General features: G+C 51.8%; 6 protein-coding genes across 6 annotated transcripts; 3 read left to right on the top strand and 3 right to left on the bottom strand.

Moving 5' to 3' along the window:
* Window positions 1–155: 155 nt before the first annotated feature.
* BDV37DRAFT_271962 (dihydrolipoyl dehydrogenase) lies at window positions 156–1925 on the top strand (the record flags this gene model as incomplete). Its single annotated transcript, XM_032084796.1, has 4 exons — window positions 156–291; window positions 390–469; window positions 535–1017; window positions 1086–1925. 4 exons carry the CDS (start codon window positions 156–158, stop codon window positions 1923–1925), a joined length of 1539 nt encoding a protein of 512 aa, XP_031941020.1.
* Window positions 1926–2093: 168 nt separating this feature from the next.
* BDV37DRAFT_130746 (phosphoribomutase PRM15) lies at window positions 2094–4751 on the bottom strand. The gene is made up of 10 exons (XM_032078714.1): window positions 4551–4751; window positions 4458–4502; window positions 4315–4393; window positions 3932–4251; window positions 3847–3865; window positions 3782–3791; window positions 3547–3727; window positions 3209–3498; window positions 2475–3151; window positions 2094–2419 (listed from the first exon to the last, which is right to left on the bottom strand). The coding sequence occupies exons 1-10, from the start codon at window positions 4551–4553 to the stop codon at window positions 2256–2258; spliced, it is 1788 nt and encodes a 595-aa protein (XP_031941019.1). The 5' UTR covers window positions 4554–4751; the 3' UTR covers window positions 2094–2255.
* A 199-nt stretch (window positions 4752–4950) lies between these two features.
* BDV37DRAFT_283565 (fatty acid desaturase) lies at window positions 4951–6688 on the top strand (the record flags this gene model as incomplete). The annotated part of the gene is made up of 2 exons (XM_032087315.1): window positions 4951–5171; window positions 5230–6688. 2 exons carry the CDS (start codon window positions 4951–4953, stop codon window positions 6686–6688), a joined length of 1680 nt encoding a protein of 559 aa, XP_031941018.1.
* Window positions 6689–6872: 184 nt separating this feature from the next.
* On the bottom strand, window positions 6873–9520 carry BDV37DRAFT_130782 (ASCC2 family CUE domain-containing protein). The gene has a single exon (XM_032078715.1). The coding sequence runs from the start codon at window positions 9209–9211 to the stop codon at window positions 7136–7138; it is 2076 nt and encodes a 691-aa protein (XP_031941017.1). The 5' UTR covers window positions 9212–9520; the 3' UTR covers window positions 6873–7135.
* A 209-nt stretch (window positions 9521–9729) lies between these two features.
* On the top strand, window positions 9730–10256 carry S10a (40S ribosomal protein uS10; the record flags this gene model as incomplete). Its single annotated transcript, XM_032087314.1, has 3 exons — window positions 9730–9771; window positions 9888–10111; window positions 10172–10256. The coding sequence occupies 3 exons, from the start codon at window positions 9730–9732 to the stop codon at window positions 10254–10256; spliced, it is 351 nt and encodes a 116-aa protein (XP_031941016.1).
* Window positions 10257–10655: 399 nt separating this feature from the next.
* On the bottom strand, window positions 10656–14407 carry BDV37DRAFT_271958 (FG-nucleoporin nup42; the record flags this gene model as incomplete). The annotated part of the gene is made up of 4 exons (XM_032084795.1): window positions 10656–12178; window positions 13375–13897; window positions 13964–14193; window positions 14254–14407. 4 exons carry the CDS (start codon window positions 14405–14407, stop codon window positions 10656–10658), a joined length of 2430 nt encoding a protein of 809 aa, XP_031941015.1.
* Window positions 14408–16290: the final 1883 nt, after the last annotated feature.

The raw sequence follows: 16290 nt of genomic DNA, 5'->3' as shown, positions 1-16290 counted from the left end.
CATCCTTTTTCCCTATACTATACCCTCCTTCCTTCTACCACCTGCAATTGCTGCCTCCCCTTTCCTCTCCACCTGCTTTAATTGGAGGATTGGCTGTCCATTCTAATCGCTATCTTTCTTGTTTTTTTCTTCTCTAATTCCCCATCTTTGTCGCCATGTTCCGGAGTCTCTTGCCGCGGGCTGCACCGCGGGCTGCCCTCCGCACTGCTCGCCCTCAGCCTGTTCCTTCTAACTTCGTCACTGCTCCTACCCTCTCCTTCCTCTCGAAACGTGGCTACGCCTCCGAGTCTGGTATGTGTCCGGTTTTTCCTCCTGCGTCAGAACGGCCAGGGACAGGACCTGCGCTTCCGAAAACGGCTGAGATCGGTTACTGATGGGCGTTGGGATAGGTGAACATGACCTTGTTATCATCGGTGGTGGTGTCGCTGGTTACGTTGCTGCCATCAAGGCCGGTCAGGAAGGCTTGAAGGTGCGCTCAAATTCCCGGTGGACCTCGATCGGAGATTTTCTGCTAACCACGGAGCTCGCCGACAGACTGTCTGTATCGAGAAGCGTGGTCGTCTTGGAGGCACCTGCTTGAACGTCGGCTGTATTCCCTCGAAATCTCTCTTGAACAACTCCCACCTTTACCACCAGATTCTTCACGACACGAAAAAGCGCGGTATTGAGGTCGGTGATGTCAAGCTGAACCTCGAGCAGATGATGAAGGCCAAGGATACCTCCGTCGAGGGTCTGACGAAGGGTATTGAGTTCTTGCTCAAGAAGAACGGTGTCGACTACGTCAAGGGCACTGGTGCTCTTGTTGATCCTAACACTGTCAAGGTGAACCTGCTCGAGGGTGGTGAACAGACCCTTCGCGGAAAGAACATCCTCATCGCCACCGGTAGCGAGGCCACTCCTTTCCCCGGCCTCAACATCGACGAGAAGCGCATCATCACTAGCACTGGTGCTCTTTCGCTGCAGGAAGTTCCCAAGAAGATGGTTGTCATTGGTGGTGGTATCATTGGTCTGGAGATGGTATGCTTGCGACTTTTTGCAATGTGAGAGGTTGGAGACATCAAACTCCATACTAACGTTGATGATAGGCTTCCGTTTGGTCTCGTCTCGGTGCCGAAGTTACCGTTGTTGAGTTCCTGAACCAGATCGGTGGACCTGGTATGGATGCAGAGATTGCCAAGCAGGCTCAGAAGATCCTGTCGAAGCAGGGCATCAAGTTCAAGACCGGCACCAAGGTCATGAATGGTGATGACAGTGGCGCTACTGTTTCGATTAACGTCGAGTCTGCCAAGGGTGGCAAGGAGGAGACCCTGGATGCTGACGTTGTCCTGGTTGCCATCGGTCGCAGACCTTACACCGAGGGTCTTGGCTTGGAGAACGTTGGTATTGAGAAGGACGAGCGGGGCCGTCTGGTCATCGACCAGGAGTACCGCACTAAGGTTCCTCACATCCGTGTCGTTGGTGACTGCACTTTCGGCCCCATGCTTGCCCACAAGGCTGAGGAGGAGGCTGTTGCCGCTGTTGAGTACATCACCAAGGGATACGGTCACGTCAACTACGGTGTCATCCCCAGTGTGATGTACACTCACCCCGAAGTTGCCTGGGTTGGTCAGAACGAGGCGGAAGTCAAGGCCGCTGGTATCAAATACCGCGTCGGTACTTTCCCCTTCAGCGCCAACTCCCGTGCCAAGACCAACCTCGATACCGAGGGTCAGGTCAAGTTCATTGCTGACGCTGAGACTGACCGTGTGCTCGGTGTTCACATCATTGGCCCCAACGCCGGTGAGATGGTTGGTGAGGCTACCCTGGCTGTTGAGTACGGTGCTTCTTGCGAGGACATTGCCCGGACGTGTCACGCTCACCCTACTCTTTCCGAAGCTTTCAAGGAGGCTGCCATGGCTACCTACTCCAAGGCCATCCACTTCTAAGTTCATGTTACCAATTCGCCATCTGTATCTTTCTAGACTAGCTACGCTAGCAACCCTGTAGCATTTGACTGGTTATATTTCCTATGTTGGTTGCGTGTACTGAGACTTATGAATAAAAGACCTTATTCTTATCACAAAGAGTAACTCGACGGACTTCCCAGTCGCCAGGCGAGACTAATATTTGATTACTTGATCGTATTTCATGTGATGGTCTGGACTGAGCGACATGAAGAGATAGTTTCTAGCTGAATCTCTGCCAGCACGGAAGTGTTCTGTCATCGCGATGTTTCTATGGACTAATATCTAGAAGCAGACACAACGGTTTACGCTCTATTCGGGAATCTGAAACACGTGGCCGGAGGATGTCGGCATCTGTCTGCTATACGTCATAGACGGCGCAAAGGGGAGCACCCATTCCTTCAAAACCGCAAGGAAGGCATTGCAAACAGCATCCACAGCCTGTTCACGAGACGCTCCACAGCTTTCCACATACACTTTCAAACAGTCAGTCATATAATCCAAAGGGCCCGGGATGTGTATGCCACTCACGCTTAACTTTCGGCTCCGTCCCTGAGGCGCGGAACGTAAACCGCACATCCTGGTCCAGCCAGAGAGTCAACATCTGGCTGGACTTATCAACCGGCAGCGTAGGCTTGTTGTCAGCCGTACCGGAGTCATAGCCCTCGGTCATGTCTCGCCAGCGCAGAATCTTGAACGGGCCCAGGGTCTTCTCGATTCTATAGGGCCCATTCCGAATGGCTCCGAACAAAGCCATTGTTATCTCCGGGTTCGGGGACCGGAAGTAATTGTTGAGGGTTTCGTAGTGGCCAAATTCCTTGAAGAGCTGCTGTAGTTTCATGTACGGGGTGAGTCCTTGCGACTGCCATTTGGCCTGTGCTGCTAGGAAGACCATTGCTGCGGTAATGCCGTCTTTGTCGTGGCAGACGGCTGGGAACATGTAGCCTAGTGCTTCTTCAAATGCGTAGGGGACAGTGTAGCCCTCGCCTTCGAGGCGTCGGGCGATGTTCCCCATCCATTTGAAGCCGGTTAGTGCCTCTTCGAATTGGATACCCCTCGCTGTTGCCATTTTCTCGACCATGCCTGTGGACACTGTGGAGTTTAGGACCGCGATGCGTGTGTCGTCCTTTTTGTTTTCCAGGGAATCGAATAGATGAGATGCGAGTAAGACTCCGATATGGTTGCCTGTGAAAGAAAACCATGATCCGCTGGATGCTTGGTCAGATCATCGATAGTTTTCAAAGATATCAGAGTGCAGCACGTACTCAACTTTCTCGGCGGCAGCAAAACGATCCGCATCAGGATCATGGGCAATGATCAAGGTTTTGCCTTCCTTGTCGGCGGTTTGCATAGCCAGATCCAAAGCTCCCGCTTCTTCGGGGTTGGGGAACGATACTGTGGGGAAATCCGGGTTGGGCTCTACTTGCTCCGGGACAGGAGTGAATTCGGTTACGCCCACAGACCGGCAGAGATCGGGGAAGACAAGGCCTCCAACTCCGTGCAGGGGTGTGTAGACAAAAGGCCTTGGTTGTTTCCAGTCAGACACAGTTGAGTTCTACATGAGTGATTAGCACAGTGGGCAGCAAAGTGGATGCGCACTTACCGCGTAATCCCAAACCGTCTTTGTATAGTGAGGTAAGATGGTCTTATATGCATCAGCGTGTAGATATTCGCAAGCCTGGAGATCTTTCCAGGCACCAGGCCATGGGGCGAGGTTTTCCTCAATCGACTGGGCTATCTCTACATCAACGGGGGTGTTGATCTGGGCGCCGTTCTTGAAGTATCTGGAAGCATGTCAATGATAACTCAATGAAACAAATAAGTAAGTGGTAACGGACACTTTGTAGCCTATACAAAAAGTGGTTAGTAGGTCAAAATATCAGATTTGAAGGTTGAGGCTTACCATTATCTTGTGCCGGGTTCTACTGGGGAGTTAGTTCTATTTTTCATTTTCGTATTTGTTTTGGAATCTTCGAGGGAGCACCTACATGGCTTGCGGTGATCATAATACCAGCAGCAGCTTTCAAGTGAGTTACTCCAAAAGGCACCGATGGAGTCACAGAGGGTTCGGAATAGAACCAAACCGGGATCTGCTGTGAGATGAAGGCATTCGCAGCCAGAGCTGCAAACTTGGCAGAGTTATGACGAGCATCATGACCGATAACCACTCCGCCCGAGGCAACATCTGTATGCTTCTCCTTCAAATACTTGGCCAGGCCTTGCGACGCTTGGATGACGGTTAAAGAGTTCATGCAGGAGAAGCCTGCCGCCATCCGGCCGCGAAGGCCTGCAGTCCCGAATTGAATTCCTATTGTTTACGGTTAACCTGAAGCGGGCGATACAATGAACATGGTTATGCCATGTCACATACGTTTCTGAAGCCGTTGTTCAAGATCGGCAATAGCGCCAGAGTCCCGAAGCTGTTGGATCTCAGCGCGGGTGGTGGGGTCCTGCGACGTTAGAATGGATCTGAAGCTTTCGGGGTCGGAGATATAAATATCGATGTCTACGTACTTGGTCCCACTCCAACCATTTTTGAATCAGTGGAGAAAGAGAGTCCTAGCCTGATTAGAAATGCAAGAGATTCGTATGGAAGGGAGGGACTACCATTATCGAACACGAAAGGTGATCATAAGATCTATTCTGAAAGAGGTAGGAGCAGGCAGCACCGAATAATCGAGGAGGATGCGGAAAAGGTGGAATGTTAGTGGACTGATTTAAAACAAAGATGGGGTGACGATCGACGCCGCGTTTCCAATTGCTCGACGAGCCCACCGCTTCCCGCGACGAGACCCTCTCTCTGCGGCAGCCCTTCCACCACTAACTACTAGCACTTCCCACTCCTTCTGATCCCTTGCTACCGTTTCCCCTTCTTTTCTTTTTCTTTTTCTTTTTTTTTTCTTCTTCTTGTTTTTCTTCCTTCCTTACCTACGCAGGCCGTACGATGCTGACCCGAACTGCCTTACTCTACCGCGACTGAGCTGGATACGATCGTTCCCTAATTACCATGGCCGACGCTCTCAAGGCTGCCGCAACATCTGCATCCACGTCGAGGAAGGATGCCATCTTGTCACGACGGTGGATCGAAGGTCAGATAGCCGAAGGCAAGCATGTTCTTGTCTACGACGGCCGCGTTTTGAAAGTCGACGCATGGATCAAATTCCATCCGGGTGGTGACAAGTCGATCAAGCATATGGTGGGAAAAGATGCGACGGATGAGATCAATGCGTATGTGCTTCGGACATGCCGGAAAGCCTTCCTGGGTTACTGACAACCGCTCGGACAGGTTACATTCAAAGGAAGCGCGCCAGCGGATGTTGTCCTTCCAGATCGGACGCATCCAGGGTCCGTGGTTAAACTTCCTCCCACCGATTCAGGGCGGGAAGTTCCGCCCATATACCGAGGCAACTTGCACGTCAGATGAAGACAGTTCTAGTCAGGACATGTCTACACCGCCGTCTCCGATTTTTGATTCAGTCGACGCTAAGTCCGGCCTCCGCCGGCGAAAGTCTGTTTCCTCGGATACGTCCGTTTCCACCTCAGCTACCCCAGAGTTTGAGCCAAAGCCATTCTTCCTCGACGCTCGAACCCAGGAAGAGATCGTCCTTGATGTTGCCAAGTACCCGTCATTGGATACCGAAAGCCAGGAGAATATCAAGAAGCAATATCGTGCGTTAGACCAGCGGATTCGCGATGAAGGCCTATACGACTGCAACTATTTCGCTTACTTCATCGAATGCTGCCGCTATACGCTCTTTGCGGCTCTGTCTTACCTATTCCTCCGGTTGGGTTGGTATGCCACCTCGGGATTCTTTTTGGGATGCTTCTGGCACCAGCTCGTCTTTACCGCCCATGATTCAGGCCATATGGGCATTACCCATCATTTCCACGTCGATAGTGTGATTGGCATCATCATCGCCGACTACCTTGGAGGTCTAAGCCTAGGATGGTGGAAGCGCAACCACAATGTCCACCATATTGTGACCAATGCACCTGAGCATGACCCCGATATCGAACACATGCCCTTCTTTGCCATCTCTCACCGTTTCCTCACCAGTCTCCGCAGCACGTACTATGAACGTATTATGACGTTTGACGCTTTTGCCAACTTCATGCTGCGCTATCAGAACTACCTTTACTATCCGATCCTCTTGTTTGGTCGCTTCAACCTGTATCGCCTGAGCTGGGTATATCTGCTGTGCGGTCAAGCGCCGAAAAAAGGCCCCGCTTGGTGGCACCGGTGGTTCGAGATGGGGGGCCAAGTCTTCTTCTGGTATTGGTTTGGGTACGGTGTGGTGTACCGTAGTATTCCCGACTGGAGTAGCCGTCTGATATTCATTTTGGTCTCGCACATGGTTACCGCCCCGTTACACGTGCAGATCACTCTCTCCCATTTTGCCATGTCGACGGCCGACCTGGGTGTCCACGAGTCCTTCCCCCAGAAGATGCTTCGCACCACCATGGATGTTGACTGCCCAACCTGGCTCGACTTCTTCCACGGCGGTCTGCAGTTTCAGGCCATTCACCACCTGTACCCACGCATCCCACGCCACAACCTGCGTCGTACCCAGAAGTTGGTCATGGAATTCTGCCGTGACACTGGCATCCCGTATGCCGTCTTCACCTTCTACGATGGCAACAAAGAGGTTATCGGAAAGCTTGGTGATGTCGCGAAGCAGGTCCGTATTCTTGACGAATGCCGGAAGTCTTGCGCCCAGCAGGGCGTCTTCTCAGACCACCACTAGATGGCCACCCTGATTTTCAAAATGCGTACCGCCCCACTGATTTACCGTGGACTCTGCGATCAACTGCATACTCTGGCCCCGTGTATATATTGCACAGTTGTATATAATCATGCCTGCGGACTGTCTTGGGGTAAGGGTATCGGCCACAATTGCAAGATTTGATGTCGACAGACTCGTAATGCCCTATTGATGATGTGATAATGTCCCTCAGTTTGACGTCGGTTGTTATTTATATGTATGAGTTTCCACTTAGAGAGTAGAATCATAATCATACTATATGACTTACAAATCCACATTACCTTACATATTCTGGTTCAGAGTTCCGCTTTCTATATTCAATAAGACCCATCATCCAGGGTCTTTTAACTAATGCAGTATGTACATAAACCACGAGACTCTATGGTCATCATCACAGCATGATTGAAAATCACCATCCATCAGCTAGCATTACCCCATCATACCCCCAGCCCGCGCCACCTTCTTCGCCCTCTGCTGTCGACGATTATGATTCGCCCTACTGCCCTTATTCTCCTCCTTCCTCTGCCGCTGCGCAGCCGTATTCCCGTCACCGGAGCCACCTCCTGCATTACCACCACGCCCGCGTCCAGCACCACCACCACCACCTCGTCGACCACCACGACCGCGCCCCCTACCGGGCCCCCCTCTACCACGAGACCCAGAGCCAACCGGCTCATCAGTCTCACTGCCTGACTCCCCATCGCCCCTAGGTCCAGGCCTCCGATAAGCCGTCGGCTTAATCTCCGGCTGCATAAGACCCGTCCCACCAGGCCCGACCTCCGAAAGCGATAACCGATCCTCCAACTTCGCCAACCGCTTCGAATCGCGCGCCAGCATAACAGCCCACCCCTCAATCGCCTCATCCGTCATGCCCGTCTCGCGCTTCAGCGAAGCTCGTGGCTGCGACCGACGGGTCGCCGAGTCCCGAGCAAACAGCGCCGGCGTAGCCTTGTACGTCCGGAACAGCGTGAGATCGAGCTCGTCCGCTTTGTGTTTCGCATCGGCGTCTGTGTCAGTGGTGGTGGCGTCGACGGTGCCGCCTACGTCTGCTACGTCGTATGTATCGTCGCGTTCGTCATCGTCCGAGTCGAAGCTCGCCAGCGCAGACATGATGGCCGCTTTGTTGACGGCGTGTTTGCTGCGATCGGCGAGGATGTCATCGGCTGTTTGGTCTGGATTTGCGCGGCCGAAGCGCACTTTGTCTGTCTCGGCGAGGTCGGCTAGATCGACGTCTTTGTCGAAGATGTTTTTGCGGGGTTGAGTCGGGGGAGAGATTTCTGGGGGTGTTGGGCGGGGAGGGAAGGGGTCGTGCTTGGGGGCAGGGGAATCGGTAGTGGGAAGTTGTTCTGATTTATCAAGGTCCCGGAGTTCAGGGGGGATAGAGTCATCCAGGAGATGTGCGATGACGGTCTCCGGGTTATCGTCGTAGATATCGAGTAGGCGGACGATGTACCCCGATCCCAGGTCGGGGAAGAGGTCCTGGATCTGCGTGATGAGCGACATTCGGTGAATGTGCATGTCTTCTGCTGGGGGGAGATCTGTGGTGGCGCGGCCTTTGCCTTTATCGGATCTTTTCTTTTGTTTCTGGTAGCGGTGGTGGAATACATTCGATTCGGTCTGGTATGCGCGTAGACTGGAGAGGAGGTCCTGGCCGCGTTTCTGTGGGTGCGAGATTAGGTACCGGTCCAGGCGGACGAGGAGATCGGAGCTGCAGATTAGGTCGGAGAGGAGGGTGGGCTCCTTCTTTGTTGTGGGCGCATTGATCCCTGCGCTGGCCTTTAGGCTGAAGAGCTGGTCCAGAAGTAGGGAGAGGTTTGGTTTGGGGCCTTTTAGTAGAGATGTAAGGCCGACGTAGACAATGGCGACTAGTACTTTGCGGAGCTCGTCCCTCTTGTGTGCTTGGTATGCTTCGCAGCATGTGTCCAGGAAGTCGGAGCCGGCCATCAGTGCCTGGCCGCATGCGGGGAGGACAGAGCCCAGGATGGTTAATAGGCGAATGTCAGGGATGGTCTTGGGGACTTGTGCGGAGCTTGACATAGACAGCTGTTTCGTCATGGTTGTCTTTGCCTTCTCGAGGCTCGATGATATAGTCTCTTCATGCTTGTCCCAAGCTTCGGACAGTAATTTCTTCAGTGCAGAGCTGGAGGGATAGCAACTGCACATGTTACCCAGGTACTTCCATTCTAGTAGATCCGGTGGGGAGGTGGGCGCGTCCAACAAGAGTCGTCTTGTGAGCAAGAAACATAGCTTCCGTAGTGTTCTTACTTTCGACCCCGTATGCAAACCCGGCGTACCAGCACTTGCCAGCTGATCATAGAATGAAGTCAAGAAGGTGACTGCGGAGTCATCTGTGGGTGCATGTTCTGCGAATTTCGCATCGGATGACTCTATGCGCAAGCTCAGAAGCAAAATCCACGCATCTATATAGAGCTCCCATTCCTGGGGGGGTATGGCACTCTGCACCGCGGGGGGTGGAACTGGTGCCAGAGGAGGCCAATTTGCCATGACACAGCGATTCTACAAGGATAACGATGCAGTAAGAAGAAGTATCCTTGGGAATCAAAGTTCAAAATGAAATTAAGAAAACAGAAGCCAAGAATATATCATCATCATTAAGCTTGACCAGACCAGACAATCAGCCCCATATTCTTTATCGCATTTATCAGATGGCATGTCATTGGTGGTCTGCTGACTCAGCCACCGCGGGGGCCCGATCCGGTTAGCACCAGATAGGCGAGCGCCAAGCCACCGCACCCGCACAAGCGGCGCTAAGCGCACTATGGAAAAAAAAGCGAAAGAATTCACGATAATAATAATCGCATATCGCCAGAGCTATTCCAACAGCCATCATCACCTTACCGAACCTTGAAGTTCAGGTCTTGATTGGCAACTAGCCTTACTTTGCGGTAGGTCCCCCCCACTCTCACATTTATCTCTTTTTCCTTCTTCCCCTTCTTGCAACTAACCCGTCGACTTTCTAGCCATCTCAATCCCGGTCTCCCCACCGCAAACCAACCGTCAAGATGTCTTTCCAGAAGCCCGAGAAGGATTTCGGCGAGGGCCCTGTACGTTGACCCAACAGCTCTCCAATCCCAAGTTCATCTCACGATGAAGATGACGGACGATGGGTGGAAGAGACGCTCCAAGACAATGCGCCAGCCATACTAACAGCCCTCAACAGAAGGTCCACAAGATCCGTATCACCCTTACCTCTCGCAAGGTCGCCTCCCTCGAGAAGGTTTGCTCTGAGCTGATCGACCGTGCCCGCTCCAAGTCCCTCCACGTCAAGGGTCCCGTCCGTCTTCCCACCAAGACCCTTCACATCTCCACCCGTAAGACCCCCAACGGTGAGGGTTCTAAGACCTGGGACAAGTACGAGATGCGCATCCACAAGCGTCTCATCGAGTATGTTGCACTTTTTGTACCCCTGTGACTGAAGAAGCGGCCACTAACGATGTGCTTTAGCCTCCTCGCCCCCACTGAGACTGTTAAGCAGATCATCATCAACATCGAGGCTGGTGTTGAGGTTGAGGTCACCATTGCCGCTTAAATTTACCCTAAAATGTTCTAGTTCAGTTCAGGGAGGGAGTGATATCCGCTCTTGACTGGGGTGGGCGAGTTTGGTGCATGCTGGGCTTTCGTCGATACCCGCTAGAATCTGGCATAAAAATGGAAAAGTTTGTGGAAAAGTATTCTTTGGTGCTGTGTAAGCTGGTCGTAGAACGTAGGGAACGTTAGGAACATGTAGAACCGTAGAATGTGTACGATTTGAGGTAGGAGTTGTAGTTCAATGTTGCTTGGTAATCCAGCTCACTGGTTGGCTGGCTGACTGAAGGCGATTGGCCCTTCATGTGATCATCATATTAAAAGAGAAGAACTATATACTACAGGGTTCGTGAAGCGCATATCGAAAAAGAAAAAACCATGGTATCCTCAATGTTTTCCAGGCCTAAAAGTCGAAGCTCACCCATTCTGTCTTCGGTGGCACGCTTGGGATGACGCCGTCCTTGAAGTATCCGTTTTTAACAAAGAACTCATACTGTTCCGTGACCTCAGGGGTATACTCTTCCGGTTTTCCTGTTGCATCTCTCAAGCTCGCCTGGTCGGGAGGCCCATCCGGGAAGAAGATGCGAACGTATGTTTGGCGGTCTTGAGGATGCAGATAACACGGGTTGTTGTCAATATACTTGACGGGCTGTCCTTTCCATGTGGACAGTCTCTTGGTCATAGGGTCTCGGATCGTCTGGCCAGACAAGGGTGGAATGGGACTAAGCTGATTCGGATCCTCAACCTTGATAATGCCAGGAGGGCCAGTGCCTGCTGTAGCGGTAGGAGCTGGTGGTTGTTGTTGGGCGGGCTGTGCGAAGCCGGCCGCTGGTTGGCCAAAGGGAGACGGAGCAGCCTGTGCTTGTTGCTGTTGTGGTTGACTGGGAGCCCCGAAAGGATTTGGTGCGGTGGATGGTTGTCCAAATGGATTGGATGATGGCTGGGGTTGGGGCTGGCCAAATGGGGATGGTGTTTGCGCGGGCTGACCGAAGCCGCCCGATGTTGCTGGGGTTGTTGATGGCTGTCCAAATCCAGAAGCTGCTGCAGGTTGTTGGCTAGCAGCCTGTGCGAACGGAGACGTAGCTGACGCAGCTTGGCCAAAACCGACACCTGCGCTCTGATTTTGGTTTGATATTGCACCAAAAGGAGACGCGTTGGTAGGTGCGCCGAACGATGAGCCTCCTAACGACGAAGGTTGCCCGAACGCTGATGGTTGACCGAATGCAGGCTGACCCTGGTTCGGCTGGCCTAAACTGGGCTGCCCAAACGCTGGTTTACCAAAAGCAGGTTGTCCTCCACCTAGCCCCGAAGGCTTACCAAAGGCTGATCCCGAAGCCAATGCACTTGGTTGTCCAAAACCAGAGCTCTGCCCCAACGTAGATGGTTGACCAAATCCTGATGGTTGGCCCAAGGCCGATGGTTGACCGAACCCAGAGGGCTTGCCAAAGGCTGATCCCGAACCCAGTGTACTTGGTTGTCCAAAACCAGAGCTCTGGCCCATTGTCGACGGTTGACCAAAACCTGATGCCTGATTGCTAGCAGCTGGCTGACCGAATGCTGAGGGTTGGCCAAATGGAGATGGCCCTTGACTAGACGCAGGACCCGTCTTGCCTTCTGTAATATCAATTCTATTTGGATGCTCATTAATACCATCGACGATGTATTTCACGGCACCGCCAAGGTCGCTCAATATGACATCCATCTGCTTCAGTGCCTCTGCGTACAAAGCCTGAGCCTCTTGGACTGCCTGCTCCGCATTCCCTGCAGCAGCAGCTTCATAGTGACGCAGCCGCAGCTCTTCGAAAGATTGCTCCCGCTGGACACCCCCAAACAATTGCTTTGGGGCGTTTTTACCAGGACCATAACAAGAAAAGACCCATTCTGGACGGCCTTTACCAGCGGTTAGGTCGATTTTGATATCATCTGCTGTGACACCATAGCTTTGCTTGCGTCAGTGGGGGGATTTCCTCTTGCCAGAAGTGCATCACTTACTTTGCTGGCTGCTGGTTCTGTTGCGCAGAACGACCTGTACAAGAGTTAGATACAGAGTATACACGATAGACCGTCGCAAAACGCGAATTAGAAAAGTGCTCGTTAAGGCCAGTTCCAATAAGTACTCCGGACAGTGGGTAGAGTAATTAACATTCCTCAAGTAAAGACCATGTAGCTCACAGTATCCCTAGAGGAACTTGTGACAAATGTCTATGCACTGAGATGGGAACACGAAGCATTCAGAGGTTTCAGAATAGGGACAACAAGGGTGCAAAAGAGAATAAATCAAAAGGAAGGCATACCTCCAAAGCCGCCTCCACCGCCACCTCCTCCTCCAGACAGGACTCCAAAACGGTTCCCTGAGCCTAAACTTGATTGGCCGGGGTGCTCAAATTTGCAGCGTTCTAATTCAATGGTCAGTAAATCGTCCACCAACAGTTTGGAAGTAGGAAAGAAAAGACTGAGATTCGAAGGGGGTAACTCTACCTCCAAATCTACAGCGGCCTTGCTGGAAGAAGCTGCAGACCACCATTTTGCTTTCCTTTCTGATATCGGACTTGACTGGAGATCAAAGTTCCCTGCTGGACTTTTGCAACGGGGTTCTCCCGATCGAGAATGACGCTTGACGGGATATCAGCAGGTCAAGTTCATTATCTAGCATATATTCGCGATCAATCCCCGGAGTGCACAATGAGAGTGGAAGATCCTTGTTGATGAGCTGCCAGCGAATGAAGTTGTTGTTCATCAGTCTGAAGTTTATGCCGGTGACAATACATTTCACCCAGTCGGAGTGCTTCCTGGCCTGCGCATACCCTGGCCGAAGTACGGCTCCGGTATTGGTAAATTACATTATCAATTCTACGAAATCGCCAAACATTCGCCATTTAGGGATTCCTATGAAGACTGTTTTGATTTTATATCAATCTTTGATATCCTGATGCGGTGCTGTGTTAAGTACTAATATTACAAAGCGAATTTACGAAGGCTCCAAATGCAAACTCCAAATTCTCCAATCTCCAAACCGGATCCGTAAGTACTGAAATCGTGTCGCATTTCCAATAGTGCTGCGAGCTCATTTCACGAAACTTGGCCATTGCAGTAGAGCTACTATGTCTGCGATGGTTGAATACCTTGTCTGAGAATGTCCCAGTTCAGACCATCGACCTTCTTGCCGCCCAAGGACTCGAGATCGGCAGACAAGTTTTCTAACTTCCCTGTCGCAAGACGGCGCATCATGACGGTGTCCTTAGCGCCATGCAACCCCTTTGCATTTCCACGGAGAAGACAGTCCTCGAACCACCCCTCTTCCTGGTCATCGAAGGGAAGACCAATCAATTCCATAGCGCGCTTGCTCCGGGTCTCGCCCGCTTCGGTCGAGTGCACGAATTCAATGAGCTGCGCAAGGTAATTCTGGCGAAGCGAGTCGTCATAGTTTCGGGTAAAGTAAAAGGCCTCCGTAATACTGGAGCGACAAAGGGTTCTGAAGAATGCTTTCTGGACCTTTGTGGATGCCAGTGGTGGGCTTACGGTGAGATAATATGCCATTACGAGGCTGTCATCGTGCTTGGGAAGCTGTGGGAGGGTGAGAACGTAAAGGATTTCATCGGGAAATGTTGGAATGATGGAGGGTTCGGTCAAATATTCGATAGCGCGCTAGATTGACCGACGGCGTTAGCAAGCAAGCTATCATGGATCGCATGCCCGGTCTCCTCAACGTACCCTGAATTCTAACCTGTCCAGGTTCCAAAGCCCTTCAATGAAGAGACGGTACTTTTCAGGTAGATGGAATCGCCGCGAAAATTGTGAAGCATAGTCATTGGCTGCCCGGCAGTCCTTCAAAAGGTAGTAGATCAAGGCCTGCTTGTGATGGATATCCAGTGGGGATGATACGATGTGCCCGAAAAGGGTTCGGAGGTCTGCGTTGGACTTTGGAGGGTATACTTTCGTGACTATATAGTTATGCTGGTCAGGAACCTTGTACATCATCATCAATGTTTGATCGATATTACCTGCTTTCACGCCGAGCAGTCCTAGGAGTCTGTCGGCGAACAGCTGGTTCTCCAAAGCCCGGCGGTTGGACAGAATCTGTTCAATGACCTTGCCATCATACACAAAGTTCTTGTTGAAGGAGAAAACACTGTCGAAATCTTCCCAAGGCGCCATTTTGGGCCGCGCCACAATCTTGGATAGCTGAGAGGCCTTTTTGATATAAATGCTAAAGATTACTCTTATCGTGTTGAGCCGTACCATGGTTACAATACATACGGATGACATAATACGGGCGGTGGCGGCCAGAAGTGTTGTGGCAGAAAAACAAGGCTTTTCCTCTTTGGGCGACAATGTAAACAACCCACTTCCACCCACCTGCGCTTTTTCAACCAGCCGGTAACATCGCGACATTGTCCCCATTCACACTCGCCTTCATGAGGCCCTCCTTTGCGGACCGTACCACAACAGCATAATGTCGTCAATCGCAAGAGGCAGGCCATCCCGGCGCTCTGCTCGAAGAAGCTATGTCATGTCGGAAACATCTGAAGAGGAAGATCCCGGAAATGTGACCCCCACACCGTCTCAGCATGATGATGAAGAGGAGAATGAAGACGATTACACACCAGTTCCAAAGAAACCAAGCACAAGGAGACGGACTAGTAGGCGTACGACAGCCGATGCGCCTGCACCTACGCCTAGCACCGCACGCCCAGCAAAAAGGCCCCGCAGGTCGACAACCCCGGAGCAGGAGGAGGCTTCGCAAGTTGGTGAATCGAACGACGAAGGGAGTAGTGTTGCATCTGTACAAGAGCCTGAATCGCCTTCACAGAATGTGGCGGCGACGAAACGAAGGAGTATGTCATCCCGCAAGAGTCGTGACTCCACGACGCCCAAACCGGAACGGTCCTCAGTCGAACCGTCTGTGCCACCCCAGTCCCAAGCCCGCTCTCAGAGAGGCAGCGTGCCACCGCTCAACGATATCACCGAATCCGCAGTGAACAAGTCACCTTCGCCCGAGGACACAAAGTCGCAAGTTTCGATCATTAATCCCAATTCGACCATCCTCGAAAAGCCGATGGATATCATGATGAAGGCGCGCAACTTGGCTCCTCCGACAATACCTGAGGAACCATCAGGACCGAAGAGTCGCATGGTCATCAAGACTTTAATCCTTAACAACTTTAAAAGTTACGCAGGGAAACAGATCGTCGGACCCTTCCACGCTTCTTTTTCCTCAGTTGTTGGTCCAAATGGTTCCGGAAAATCCAATGTGATTGATGCGTTGCTATTCGTGTTTGGCTTCCGAGCCAGCAAAATGCGACAAGGCAAAATCTCCGCCCTGATTCATAACTCTGCTGATTTTCCAGATCTGCCCTTCTGCGAAGTTGAGGTTCATTTCCAAGAGGTCCTCGATCTGCCAGACGGAACACACGAAATAGTCCCAGATTCCCAACTGCTTATCTCTCGAAAGGCGTTTAAAAACAACACTAGCAAATATTACATGAATGGCAAGGAAACAAACTTTACTGCCGTGACGACCTTGCTCCGTGACCGAGGAATCGACCTCGACCATAAGCGATTCCTGATTCTCCAGGGTGAAGTCGAGTCCATTGCCCAGATGAAGGCAAAGGCCGGCAATGAACATGAGGACGGGCTTCTCGAATATCTTGAAGACATTATCGGAACTTCGAAATACAAGGCCCCCATTGACGAAGCGGCCGCCGAACTAGAAACGCTCAACGACGTCTGTGTTGAGAAGAACAACCGTGTGCAGCACGTGGAGAAGGAAAGGAATTCTCTAGAGGACAAGAAAGATAAAGCTCTTTCCTACCTCAATGACGAAAATGAGCTCACCCAGAAGCAGTCGGCGCTGTATCAGATTTACATTGAGGAATGTGCCGATAACATCCGCGTCACGGAAGAGGCCATCCTCCAAATGCAGGAACTGTTGAACATGGAACTTGAGAAGCACGAAGGCAATGAATCCGGGATCAAGGAGCTTGAGAAAGCTTACAAGCGCGGCATGCGTGAATACGAAAACATGGAGAAGGAAGTAC

This window comes from Aspergillus pseudonomiae (genome assembly GCF_009193645.1).
Source record: "Aspergillus pseudonomiae strain CBS 119388 unplaced genomic scaffold BDV37scaffold_37, whole genome shotgun sequence".
NCBI classification, from domain to species: domain Eukaryota; kingdom Fungi; phylum Ascomycota; class Eurotiomycetes; order Eurotiales; family Aspergillaceae; genus Aspergillus; species Aspergillus pseudonomiae.
This window is presented reverse-complemented; position numbering and strand designations above follow the sequence as displayed.

What these genes read in the sequence shown, in the direction of transcription:
- BDV37DRAFT_130746 (XM_032078714.1), bottom strand. An exon ending in AATGGTTGGAGTGGGACCAA is followed by an intron (nt 4,394 to 4,457) that starts GTACGTAGACAT and finishes CTAACGTCGCAG; the next exon opens with GACCCCACCACCCGCGCTGA. An exon ending in TGAACAACGGCTTCAGAAAC is followed by an intron (nt 4,252 to 4,314) that starts GTATGTGACATG and finishes CGTAAACAATAG; the next exon opens with GAATTCAATTCGGGACTGCA.
- BDV37DRAFT_130782 (XM_032078715.1), bottom strand. Translation starts at nt 9,211, where the DNA reads ATGGCAAATTGGCCTCCTCTGGCACCAGTTCCACCCCCCGCGGTGCAG.